The sequence below is a fragment of the Peromyscus maniculatus genome, chromosome 3 (assembly GCF_049852395.1).
Source record: "Peromyscus maniculatus bairdii isolate BWxNUB_F1_BW_parent chromosome 3, HU_Pman_BW_mat_3.1, whole genome shotgun sequence".
NCBI lineage: Eukaryota > Metazoa > Chordata > Mammalia > Rodentia > Cricetidae > Peromyscus > Peromyscus maniculatus.
In genome coordinates this window covers 162,591,719-162,605,273 of record NC_134854.1, presented here as the reverse complement: position 1 = coordinate 162,605,273, position 13,555 = coordinate 162,591,719, and the positions used below count along the sequence as shown (strand labels likewise).

Genomic DNA, 13,555 nt, shown 5'->3' with positions numbered 1-13,555 from the left:
ACAAGAAAACTAACGCCCGGGGAAGGAAGGAAACTACTGCTGTTCCTGTTGGCAGACTAGCAACAGAAGGGAATGACAAGCTTTCCCCAGCACCACGCTTCCGAGGAACCACGGCAAGTTTAGTTATAGTGTAATAGCTTTTGCATGGCAACGGGGCATCTCCTTTCCTAACTCAAGATGGAGAACAGTGGAGGAAGCAGATGTGATGCACGCTGATTTTTGGATGTTATAATAAAGCTGAAAAGAGGAAAATCAAGATGAAATTAACAGTTCATCTTACAATCACAGAATCAAGCCTTTACCATATTAACATATTACACACCTTCAGTGTTACCGCAAGTTATGAAATGAAGGTGGGAAACTGCAGCCAAATTTCTTAAGAACACAACAAGAAGAAAAACTACATCATGACATGGGAGAAACCATCTGGTATGCATCATTTAGGATCTCAAAACTTGATTCCAACCCCCTTTGTACAGACTACTCCATGGTCAGAATGCTCTCTGGTTGGTGTTTGCGTGCAGCAAATTGTACAAACACACCCAGGCCACACTCAAGACATCTGTGCATCCAGAGTGTTGTAGAGTCAAGAAAGCACTTGGTCAGCTATGATTGAGGAAGTAACAGCTCAGAATGACCTCTGTGTATTCCGAAGAAGAATATCTAGTTCAGATTTTTATCTGGCTCCAAAATATTAAGATTCAAAAGGACCACAAAAGTTTTATTTTCATGTTTACAAAAAAAGTGATTCACACATGAAACTGGGCTTTCCTTGGGCTGATACACGGACGACATAATCCAATCCAATTCAGGCATCATTATCAGAGACCCAGCACACCTAGAAATATCTGGGTCATCAAAATGGACATTTTATATATATGTATATAAATGCCTATCGGTGTTCCTGAATCTTCTAAAAAGAAAAAAAAGTAACAGACACCATGGTTCTCTATGAATGGCTGTTTCACACGTTGCAGCAAGACTAAGAAACAGCCTTCTCAAGTCACTGAGCACTGTAACAAGGCTTCATCCTCTCGAGCCGCTGATCGCTCAGATCACCTGATCACAAGCTTGCTGTCATTGCTTCTTTGATAACTGTTGGTACTTTGGAGGGTATATGATTAAAACTTCTGGAAGGATTTTACAAGCTAGTTTGTGAAACTTAACTTTGTGCTGAATATTCTTCAAAGGTTTTATAAATAATATAATATTTAAAGTCTTCAGTTGCCTTGCTGTTATACCATATTGTTGCTTTCTCCAACTTTGTCTACAAACTGTAAGGAGAAAAAACACATAATTAAAAGGAGCTCAGGCACTGTATAGCACTGAATCACACTTTAAATGCTGTTTTTTTACAAGTTTTGCGAGAGTTCAAGGCATGACTGATAGTGGTTAACTGGATGGTGTCCGCCACCATCTTCTCAGGTGTGTATATAATTTACTTTTCTAAAAGTTGCTTTTGCATGACATGTCATATACATGAATTTAAGGGTGAAACATGAAAAATGCAACACAATGAATAAAATAATGTATAAAATGACACCGACACTGCTAGCTCCACAAAAGAAAAGACTGAAATGCCAGCCACTCATGCATTAATGAACCCAACAAGGTATTTCCACTGACCATTCCTGTGGATCTCTTCTGGGCCTATGTGGTCTTTGGACAAACAGATTTAACTCAATTAAGTTCAGCAATAAACAACAACTATCAACTAAAAATATGTTAAATGAGCATTCTGGACATCATACTGAAGGGGGCAAAGACACTGAAACATTCAGTGTTGCCAACATAAATTTATAATTGTCAAATATGAACTTCAACAAACACTCATGAAAATGGTTATTGACTTTGGTTACTCTATCCCAAATCAGAAACTTGGTCTTTGGCATCCCAGATGGTGATGTACAGCTTGCACCGGAGTGTATATAAACACAGCAATGCTGCAAGGCAGACAACTGCCGGGTTCTAGCCAGGAGTGCTTTTGCACGCGTTTCAGATCACTTAGGCAGTGACTAGAGACCCTACTGTACTGGCTGCCCATTTACACAATCATTACAGAATTCCTAACTGAGAACACAATATGCTATCACAACTATAGGTCTTAGTAAATTCAAACATCATTCTATATATAAACAATATCTAAGTTGAGTCTGGTAATAAGAATAAATAGGGCCAGGGTCCACCCCACCCCAAACTGAGGTACCAACTTTAGAAATGATCATAAACGGGTGATTGATAATACTTGTGAATTCACTAGAACCTTAAAATAAATTCCATTGGTAAAAGAAACAACATATTCATACTCCACAGATAAATAAATGCAAATGCCCAGGCTGAGTCAGGGTGCTCTGCCTCTAAGACTGACCTGGCTCACATTGGTGCTCTTTTTTCTGGAAGTCCTCATTAGCTGAGAACTCAGCTAACACTGTGGCTCTCCCTGCAATCTCCGGACAGACTGATGGGCCTCATTATCTTTTGTACTTTAACCTAGTTGTTCAGAAAGAGCACGGAACCTCACCAGGTGACTTCTGACATGGGTTAGCTCTAGAGTCCCCAAAATTGTCTCCTTCTCAGAAGGACTCCATCTCCAGCATTCTTTCCATATTTCAGCATCTCACTTAGTTTTCAGACTAAGGAAGATGACTAAAAAGAAGTCACCTACAGTTGCCATGAGATTGACTGGGTCTCTGAGGTCAGTGAAATGTCACCCTTCATTCATGGACTTGGGAAAAATGTTTGGCATTTCTATTGTGAGTGGAAGGTGTTATAATGGGCCCTGGGGAAGAATGGCTAATAGCCATCTGTCTACCTCTGCCCCGAAGAACTATGATCACAGCTCTGTAGCTCTCTTCTTGATAATTAAAACAGGCACATGTTATGACAGAGGAAGGCAGGCAAAGCCATTCTGAGTCTGCCACAAAGTTGGGAAGGCAAATAAATCCTGAGGCTTTGGGGACCCCACAATAGATGGAGCCTCCATGGCAGGTTAGTATCATGCACCCACAGAACGCACCCTGAATGCAGGAAGAGTTTCACTTATCAATTCACAAAAGTAGCTTAGCATTATCAATTGAAGTAACATCAAAAATAGAAAACAATACTGAAAATGGCATGTTCAAACGAACATCAGGTTTCACAGATCTATGAACGATTAATTTCTAATTTTCATGGTAACTAGGATACATGTGACACAATCATTTTTATCACAATGACTCAATCACATCAAAGATTCAAGCTCCCAGTAAAAAGGCATCACAATCTATTCATTTGGGTAGTTTTAAAAATGTATTGCTAAATACATGACTACTTACTGATCTGATTCCAGGTAGATTTAGGAGGGATCCAAGGACAGGTACTCTTCTGATAAAGCCAACAACCACAGGAAAGAAGCCCCTGGAGGCAGAAGACAGGTTAGTAGGTAGACTTCAATGCTTTCTGCCCAGAGGAGCCACTAGCCAAGTGAAGCGCAGACCCCAGATTCAGCAGTTATAATAAACGCAGTTAACAATGGGATGACTGATAAAATGGTGTCCGGAGTCTAACAGGACCTAGTTGTGCTGTGATTACACCATGGGCTTTCTGTTCCGCTGCTGAGGACAGGGGAGCTGGGGGAGGGGGAACCAGAAAAAATGAGCTGCTGAACCTGTATGCATGGAACCATGAGAACACCACACCACCAACAGAACAGCTCCCAGATGGTAAGCCTCACATCTTGCCAGTTTTTGGTGTTGGATACATGCCCACAGAAGCGACACAGCCTCTAATTAGCTTATGTGTGGGTCAGTGAGGCCACCCCTCTCTAAGATGAAAAGGAGTTTAAGAACACATAAGAAATAAGATGTATCTGGTTCTTAAAATGCAGTTCCCAGGGATGAAAGTACCATGAGAGAGGTCAGGAGCTGCCAGCTTCAACTCTGAACCCACAGGAAGTGAATTGATCCACCCCAGAGGAACAGCTCTTCCAGTCCAACTAGGCACATGCTTCAGAGACATACAGGTTGCTTTCCTAGCAGTACTGAGTTCAAATGAATTTTTTTAAAAGTATCTTTTAAAAAAAAACACACAATTGTGACTTCATACACTGCTAATGGGGGTTGTATGGATTTGGAGAAAGAACAATAAAGCCTCTTAGCTCTAGATCTTAAGCCAAGCCTCCCTCAGAATAAACAAAACTCAGCAGAAGCATGAGGACTTTTCCAGAAGCTTCTTTAAATCATGAAGCTGATGTATTAATGCAGTTTACCAATAAAACACTGGTATCTTGTTCTGTACTGGCCTCAGGGGCCAAGTCTGGCCTTTTAACCTTCACTGCTGGAGACTGTACAGTTGCCAACATTCACTCTCAGTCTCTCACATGCTCAACTTGCCTTAAGAGCCGCCCTTCCTTCCTTAGCCCAGTGATTCTTACTCCTAACTCCGCTCAGCTTTCTTTTTCCACTCCAATGGCAAACAGCTAATGTTCAATCTCCTAACTTTATACCGGGCACCAAGTCTAAGCCTTTTAACTATTTTCCTTGCCTCCAATTGTTCTTTCTAAAATGCACCCTGAAATTTTTCTTATTAATGTGTGTGTGGGCACGTAGCACACACCATGCTAGGTGTGGAGGTCAGAGGACAACATACAGGAGTCAGTTCACTAAGCCCATCATGTAGGTCCTGGGGATCCAACTCAAGTCTGTCCTCAGGCTTAGTGAGGCAAACACCTTTACACCTTTAGTCACTGGGCAATCTCCCTGAACCTTGATGTGCATTTCATTTTGATACTAGAGCAGTCTCTCTAAGATGCCTACCTGGTTCAACTGTTTCTGGCTTAAAAATCTTTGTGTCCCTGCTGTCTGTGCTGCAGACACAGCTCCTTAGCCTAAATCTGGTAAGACAATAAGCAACTCATTCAGAAAAGTTTGCAGCCTGGCTGGCTTACACATTCTTTTTGGCCTCACTGCAGCCTCTTCCTGCGTATGGCCTACACTCTCACTGGGAAACTGCTCCCCCTTTTCAGAACAAACAGCTTTCACAAGCCTGCCAGTCTCTCCCTGTCAGTCAACTAGTCAACTTCTTGCTGACCTACAGGATGTGGTCTGATCCATTCTTTTAAGTCTCAGCTTATCTGAACATTCCTGGCCTCTCCCTGGATAAGCTCCCCGATTACTAAGATCTTAGAATAGTCTGTGTTTTTCTTTGGTGACATAACATTATCACTGTATGTTTTTGAGACTTTATAGTCTGTTTTCCATATTAGACATGGTAGCTTTTCTAAGACAGATTTGGCACTTAACTCATTTTCATGGTTTAGGTGACATGGTGCCTAGCATTTTAAAAAATAAATACAAGCAGTGTTACTCAACACATCTTCTCACCATGTACCCTCTGCTTATTGCCTAATTTGTTCCCACAAGATAGCAACTGATCAACATTTCCAGTGTGTTCAGTACTGGATTTCTTACCAGCACATGCACTAAGGATGTTGCTGTCAAGAAGCAGCCACTATAAAGCAACATATTTACGTAAGAAAACAACATGTCTCTCCACCTGTCTATCCCACTAAAGAAACTTCAAACCCTGTTGTACTGGCTGGTTTTGTGTGTCAACTTGACACAAGCTAGAGTCATCAGAGGAAGGAGCCTCAGTTGAGGAAATGTCACCGTGAGATCCAGCTGTAAAGGCATCTTCTCATTTAGTGACCAATGGAGAAGGGCCCAGCCCATGGTGGGTGGTGCCATCCCTGGGCTGCTGGTCCTGGCTTCTATAAGGTGGGTTGAGCAAGCCAGGGGAAACAAGCCAGTAAGCAGCTCTCTTCCATGGCCTCTGCATCAGCTCCTGCCTCCAAGATCCTGCCTTGTTTGAGTTCTTGTCCTGACTTCCTTCAGGTGATAGGCAGCAATGTGGAAGTGTAAGCCAAATAAACCCTTTCCTCCCCAACTTGCTCTTTGGTCATGACCCTAAGACAAATTGCTATCAAGAGTGGGGTACTGCTGTGACAGACCTGACTATGTTTTGGGGAGGATTGTGGAAGGACTTTGGAACTTTGGGCTAGAAGAACCATTGAGTGTTAAGAGCTCAGTAAGGGGGTGTTCTTTAGGAACTTGGAAGAATGTTGAAAGAAAGTGCAGAGGATAGAGGCCTGGCTTGCAAAGTTTCAGAGGGAAGTTTAAAGACTCTATCAGGGCCATGTGCTATTTTGAATTAAGAGCCCGTGGTTCTGGTTAACTGGGGCTTAAGAAAAAGCTGTGATTAATAAGATACCAGAACTACTAAGGCAAAAATTTTGCTTTGCTGGGATACCTGATGCTGGTTGGCTGGACTAAGAAATTAGCAGTGATTAAGAAAAGACCAGCATCACTGAAGTGAAATCTTCTGGGATGTGTTTCCTGAGAGCACAAAGAAGCTGTGTTCTAGAGGCAGCCAAGGTTGTACCTTGTGCTGGCAGCTGGACTTGGTAATGTGTAAGCATCACTAAGGTGGCACTGGTTTTGAAGGCATGAAGGGGTCATGAAGAGCAGCTGAGGCTTGGTATTCTGAGAGGCCAGGAAATGCCAATGGTGAAGGTACAGCCTCAGTGGCAGCTAAAGGCCCAGGACTAGTCATGTAAAGAAGTTGAGGCTTGGCACCATGAGGAGAGCCTATGAGAGGCTACTGGTAAAGTGCAGGCCAGTTGCAGCAAGTGACCCCAGCGTACTGGAGATGCCAGTATCTTGGGATGACCATAAGAACAGTAGCAGGAGTGGAGTGGAGCCAGCCAGAGCCTAGAAGGCAAGATGTGTGTGCTGCAGAGGGCAGAGCCAGAGAAGTGACCCACGCCCTTTGGAACAATCCAGAAGATCATGAATGGATCCTAGATATTGAACAGTTAGAATTTTGTTGTGCTTTGATTTGATTGCGACTGTGCCCTGATTTTTTTCCCTCTTGAAGTAAGAATGTATTTTACTAGAGCCCACAATTGAGACTTCATTTTAAAAGACTTTGTATTTTAAAAAGATTGACTACTTTAAAGGAAGTGAAATTTTAAATGTGTTTGAGTTTGTAAAGACTGTGGGACTTTTAAAGTTATTTAAGATCTTGGGGATGAATAAGAAAGGAAGGGTTGTGGCTTAATAGTGATGTGTTCATGTGTCAAGTTGAAAAGGGGTCAGTTGTTCTGGCTGGTTTTGTGTGTCAAGTTAACACAAGCTAGAGTCATCAGAGGAAGGAACATTGAAAATACTCAACAAATACTTTGTTACCTTATTCAGGCAGTCATTTACATTTAGGCAACATTTTTATAGTTGACTGACCTGAAATGAAAAGTCTCGTCTAAGCAGCAGTCATTCAGGAAGTGATCCTCTTACACTAACCAAACTACCCAGGATTCTGTAATAGTTATGTGACACTGGCACAGTAAAGGGAAGAAAATAATGGCCTACCTGAACAAGAGAAAGAATCCATAAATTTCGAAGATCATGCCTATCAAAGGCCAACCAATAAGGACCACGAACACACCACCCAGGAAAAATCCGGTGGCTTTCACTTTGTGTTTCTGGAAGAAGAATCTGAATGTTCTTTCTAAACCAATTACAAAAGCCAAGCCAGCCACAAACAAAACCTAGGAGAGAAAGACAACAACACAACATAGAAAGGGTTAAATACCTCATCAAGTGAAGAGCAAGGAGTTAAGTCAGCAGTGAAGCAGTTTGCTTGGCATCTGCTGTGTGCAGTGCCAGAGTCCTGCTTGTACGTCTCACAGCAGAGCCAGGGCGTGGGGCCCGCATGCTGGAAGTCCTGGCTGTCAAGTCACTGGCCTCATTCCTTGTCTAACTCCATTCAATGGAGAAAGATGATGAAATGGGACAGAGGGACACACATTTGCAGCAGTTTTCTCAGCTTGGTTGGATGAGAAAGGAAATGGCTTAGTCAACCAGACATCTGGCAAGGCCTAGATGGTCAGCTTGCTTTAATGTGCCACCAAATGTACTCCCTAATTCTGCAACAGTTGTGGTTGGGTGTAGGGGTTTCTATGGGGGGGTAATTTGGGTGGTGGCTATGAGATAGCAGAGGGTCAGTGCAAAGTCAGGGAGAAGAGCCCAGCAGCAGAATAGACACACATGGATAAGAAATGATTCCCCTACACTGTGTGTGAAATTCTTCCCCCAAATTACTCCTTACCAATACACACCTCCTACTACTTAGGGGTAGCACTCATGTAGTCCATTGTAAATCACACCACAAAACACTTAGAGTAGTTGACCAAGTGGGAACCTTAAGTGTAGCTGAAGTTATCTCCAGTCCTGCCTGGGCCTACAGCCCCAAATAAACACACAGATGCTTATATTATTTAAACTGTTTGGCCTAATGGCTCAAACTTCTTGCTATCTAGTTCTTATATCTTAAATTAACCCATTTCTATTAATCTATAAGTTGCTACATGGCTTGTGGCTTACCGGCACTTTACATCTTGCTTCTCATGGTGGGAGCTGGCAGTGTCTCCTGACTCAGCCTTCCTGTTCCCAGAATTCTCCTCTCTTTGTCCCGTCTATACTTCCTGCCCAGCTACTGGCCAATCAGCATTTTATTTATCAATCAATCAGAGCAACACATTCACAGCATACAGATATCCACAGCACATAAGTTTATCTTTTATTCACACAGAGAGCTGATGGGGTTCACTGCTGCTACAAACAGTGAACGTGAGAGTCATTTACCTACGACTGACAGCAAGGAACACTAATAGGTAAAATATGTCACTAATAGGTAAAACTGCGTGATGAATTAAAAATGTACATATTCAAAACTTACATTTCCAATAGCCAGCAGTGCTTTGTCAAAAAAGAGAATCATCCCAAAGAACAGGAAAAACACTCCAAATCCTGTTAGGCCCATGCCGATTTCTGCAACACAAAGCACTTGGTTAAGGTGAGAAGAACCAGGTCCCTGACAATCCTGCAAATCCAGCACAAAATCCTGAAGGTCCCCACCCTGTAGGTCAGCTTCTTAATGGCATCAAGACCTTTAACAACAAGATGCAGCACAACTAGTTATATGGCCAAGTGTAAATCAGGCCAATTCTTAGGCAGGGGACAAGAGAAGACAGGTCTAGCTTCTGAACCTTCAATTATATATATATTTACCTCTGAAAAACCTCTCTGGTCTTAGACAAAAATGCACAGGTTTTAACTATTTGTCTCCTACAAACTTTACACTGCGAATGTAGTCTAAAGTAGACCAGAACCTGAAATTACAACCTAGCACACGTTTTTACTTGTTCACTTAGAAATCAAGATTTGTCAATCAACTACTAGAGACCAAGGGGTGTGGTAGGTATTAAATGCGGGTGGACACAGATAACCAAGGTCTACCCTGCATATGAAATGCCTTATTAACCTTACATTTTCTAGGTCCTATATTTTGGCTGAGGCCAGACACTCTTGTTACTGCCACAAAGCAAAATCTGCCGGTTACTTCTCAGTCATCCCGCTGTAGCTGTTAGAGGCTCACTGGTAATGCCCCTCCCCCAAGAATTGCTGTTTGAATTAGTGATTTGTGACCCATTACCTATTATTTTCCCTTCAGCTCTAGAGAGCTAAAATCCAGGACACACACACACACACACACACACAGAGCACACACTCAACAATATTACGACTGAACTACATCAAGGGTCTGATGAGCCGATACTTTATAAACTTTACCTTATTCTACATCTCCAAGGCCTCAATTTTTTTTATACTTTCATTTTGTTTCTAAAATTATTCTGAAAGAATCAAGTCTGTCTACCACCATTCTAGTTTAAATGTATTTCAGATGCAAATACCAAAATTCCAGATTAATGATTTTCTTGCTCAAATGTTTTAGAGAACTTACTAAAACAACTAAAAGTGAAACTCTATTAAGCAACTAGTTGTTAGGAGCAACTTGTAACAGCCAAGTTATCCAAATGTGACTAACTTCTATATTCACAAATTATCTTAATAATTATATACAATCTAAGATGTTTGTTTTTGAAAAAGGAAATCCAGCTGGTAAAGTACTTGCTGTGCAAGCCTGAGGATCTGAGTTCAGATCCTCAGCACCAATCTACAAAGCCAGACATGCCTGTGATCCCAGGGCTAGGGAAGCAGAGACAGGAGGATTCTGAAACTCATTGGCCAGGCAGGCTAGCCAAATCAATGAGCTCCAGGTTCAGTGAGAGATCCTGTCATTTACTCATTCATTCATTCATTCATTCATTCATTCATTCATATATATCATATATCATTCATATATATATCTCACAGAGAATGAATGAAGACACCCAATGTCAATCTGGACAGAACTGTGCATGCACACACAAAGTAAAAGCATTCCCCAAGCTTAAAAATGGAGGAAATTAAATGGAAATATAGTTATTATGCATTGAGAACTTGCCAGAAGTCAGGCACTGTGAGTTGTTTCCCAGAGCATATGCAATGCAACTTCCCAGTATCACTGGAACGTAGGCAGAATCACTTTATGGTTGGAGGAAAATGATGTGTAGAGAGGGGATTTAAGCTGCCCCAAATCAAACTATGGTCAAGTATTTGAAACAGGTCTATTTTAACCATTATAAATATTTTTACCCACAGTTTAAAAACATATTTATTGAATTCAAGGGTACTGGACTACATACAATGATGTAACTGACTTAAGTTTAACTATTAAGAGGTAGCTGCAGTGGAAAAGGATGCCTCGTGGCTCATCACCGTGCAATGTCCACACACATGCCTGATGATTCCTTTAACAAAGCTCAAGTTTCCCGCAGACATCTGATTACCGACTGCTGTAAGTATTAGTGGGGGTGGCAGCCAAGCCACCAGCAGCAGGTAGACTTCACATCAGTCCTCTCAATCCACAATCTTGCTACAGCCCAGAACCCAGACATTCCCACGGCCTCATCAGGTGCAGCTCAGAAGGGGTCAGCTGCCTGTGGAATCTTGGCCAAGTTCTCACTAGCACAATGCTGCCAGGAATACCCCAATGAAATTGGTCAAAACACCTCACCACACCCTTTCTCATCTCCACATTTTCCTTTGGCCCTGTCCTTATCCATCCGTAAGTTCTCTGAAGTCAAAAGGCCTATATGGCACAACGATCTACCTGCCAGGATCATACTTGGGAAAACTTAATACCCTATCTTCATTTTTTTTTCTGCCCATAAAAAGTAAATTTTGATATATGCAATCTGAGAGGTTAAATTAGATAACATTAAAAAAAAAAAGCCTACTTAGGAAATTTTATTAAAAAAAGACCCATTTAACTTAATGTCCACCCGGCTGACGTTTCCATGACAGTGATGCTTCACAGAGACTGAGAGCACTCTCCTTTGCCATCACAACCTTTAAGAACACAGGCAAGTTCAACCAGGTATCAATCTCAGTAAGTCACTACAGCAGCATTTTACTTAAGATGACAATCCAGATGTAACATGGACGCTGTCCCCATCCAAATCTTGGCATTTCTTTAGGCACTGCTGGAATGGGGAGAGTGCTACTATAGTGTCTTAAGTCAATCATCAACTGTCACCCACCCTTCTCAGAATAAAGCCCTGAATCATGTTGGCATCTCTCTGGGATGATACTGGTCCAATCCTGCAGTAAACACAGACACAGATACAATCTGAATTTAAAAGCTCTGGTCCCTAACCATTGGTTGTAACTCACCATCTCATCTCAGGCACTGGTAAGTGAACATCACAGAATTTCATCCTTTCAAGAAATTTGATAAAAAGAGGTGGAAAAGTGGCTTTTTCCTCAGAGTCCAATTCCTGGAGACTGAAGATCTCTGCCTTGTGCACAAACTTGTACCATCCCCAGATGTGAATATTTACATCAAGTCTCCTTAGGAGCCAGAAGTGCAGTGAAAAGAACAAAGACTTTTGAGCCATCAGTCTTGGGACCATAGCCTTTTCTGTCTTTGTGTGTGGGAGTCCCTGAATGTCTTACATGTTCCAATTTTTATATGGCCTAAGTCTGCCTTCACATGCTCATGCTATCTCAAACTCAAAAAACAAAACAAAACAACAACAACAAAAAATCAAAAACCTGCTCTTCCAGAGGACCTGAGTTTGGTTCCCGATACCCACATTAGGCAGCTAACAACTGTTTGTAACTCAAGCTCTGGCCTCCCTGGCACTCACATGCATATGTCCATACCCACCCCCTGACCCCACATATATAAAAAATTAAGCTCACTTATCTATATATCTACATCTTACATTAAATTGAAAGAAAACACTCATACAAACTGTGAAAAAGGAAAAGGGACACTCTTATTTCTGAGTAGAACCAAATGAATGAAGCTGATGGACCAACAGGCAACACTCCAGGGTTAGTCCAAATCAAAAACCCATGGGTATGATTGGGCTACCAAGGTGTACAGGGAACCATAGAAGATCTGTAACACTCCAGTGTGCCATGACTTGAATTTAAATCTTCAGACTCCATTTGAGAATAATCTCAAGGAAGGCTTTCATTCCAGTTCAATAGAATCTTGAAAATCTAAGGTGACTAGAGTTTGAAAACGCAAAGGTCACTGGTAATGAGGAAGGGTGAGGCAAAAAGATGTCATACTCATAAAAAATAAAGACTTAAAAAAAAGTAAACAGGGTTTGGTGGAAAAATAATTGAGATTGTCAAGAAAGGTAGAAAAACGAAAACGATGGGGCCGAGGACACAGCTCTAGTGAACACTTGTCCAGTATGCTCTCATCTCTGGAACCACAAAAAGAGCAAGACTGCAATGCCGACCGGAATGATGAGATAGGCAGAAACGGATGCTGAAATAAAATCACACCACTAAGTATAGTATACAACAATACTAATAAAGAAATCCTTTACCTGTAGAGACAGGCAGGGTCGCTCATGCTGGTAATCTCAGAGCTTTAGAGGCTGAGGCAGAAGGATTACCAACCAGCCCGTACACAAAGAGCGAAAGGCCGGGTTCATTTACATACACAGTGTGATCCCGACTCCTAACACAGAAAACTAAACCACTACTCCCAACAAAAGTCAATGCTGCATCTGAGCGCAAAGTGACCTTAAGATTGACAAACTCGGCTGAAACTTAAACAGGCAGAAAACTGAAGTCTTTGCAAGGGGATTTTGGGCAAGCGGCGAACAGCGGTGTCTGAAGGCAAATCACTACCGCTCTCTACGCCCCGAGCCACCGCGGTCTCGCAGGAACCCAAGTGCGGGCGGACGGTCCCATTCCCGGCGCCCCGGAAACTTTGTCGAGCCGGGGTAGGCCGACCGTCGGTCGTCCGGTCGCGGCCCCCTCCCTCCCGCAGGCCGCCGCCCCACGCCGCGCTCGCTCCATTCATTGCGGGGCGGAGCAGAGGCTGCGGCGGGAGCAAGGCCAGCGCGGGGCCCCGGCAGCGCTTACTCTGCGTATCCGTGAGGGAGATCATGGCGGCGGCGGCGGCGGCGGCGAGGAGCGCGGAGCCTCGGGGCCCACGCTGCGCAGCCGAGTCCGGAGAAGAGCCACGGGGACGCCGCCCGGGCCCGAGCCGCCACGTCTTCCGGAAACACGCAGCCGCCGCCACCGGGCCGCAAGGCCGCGCGCTATTG

General features: G+C 42.9%; 1 protein-coding gene across 3 annotated transcripts; it reads right to left on the bottom strand.

Moving 5' to 3' along the window:
* Nucleotides 1–694: 694 nt before the first annotated feature.
* Nucleotides 695–13,537, bottom strand: Golt1b (golgi transport 1B). 3 transcript variants are annotated; one of them, XM_042274277.2, is made up of 6 exons: nt 13,371–13,530; nt 8,773–8,864; nt 7,404–7,582; nt 3,315–3,396; nt 1,627–1,659; nt 695–1,274 (listed from the first exon to the last, which is right to left on the bottom strand). In XM_042274277.2, the coding sequence occupies exons 1-5, from the start codon at nt 13,393–13,395 to the stop codon at nt 1,651–1,653; spliced, it is 387 nt and encodes a 128-aa protein (XP_042130211.1). In that variant the 5' UTR covers nt 13,396–13,530; the 3' UTR covers nt 695–1,274; nt 1,627–1,650. The 3 variants fall into 3 exon arrangements, with proteins under 3 accessions (XP_042130211.1, XP_006976537.1, XP_042130209.1); XM_006976475.4 differs by lacking the exon at nt 1,627–1,659 and having other exon boundaries at nt 13,371–13,532; XM_042274275.2 differs by lacking the exon at nt 7,404–7,582 and having other exon boundaries at nt 986–1,274; nt 13,371–13,537.
* Nucleotides 13,538–13,555: the final 18 nt, after the last annotated feature.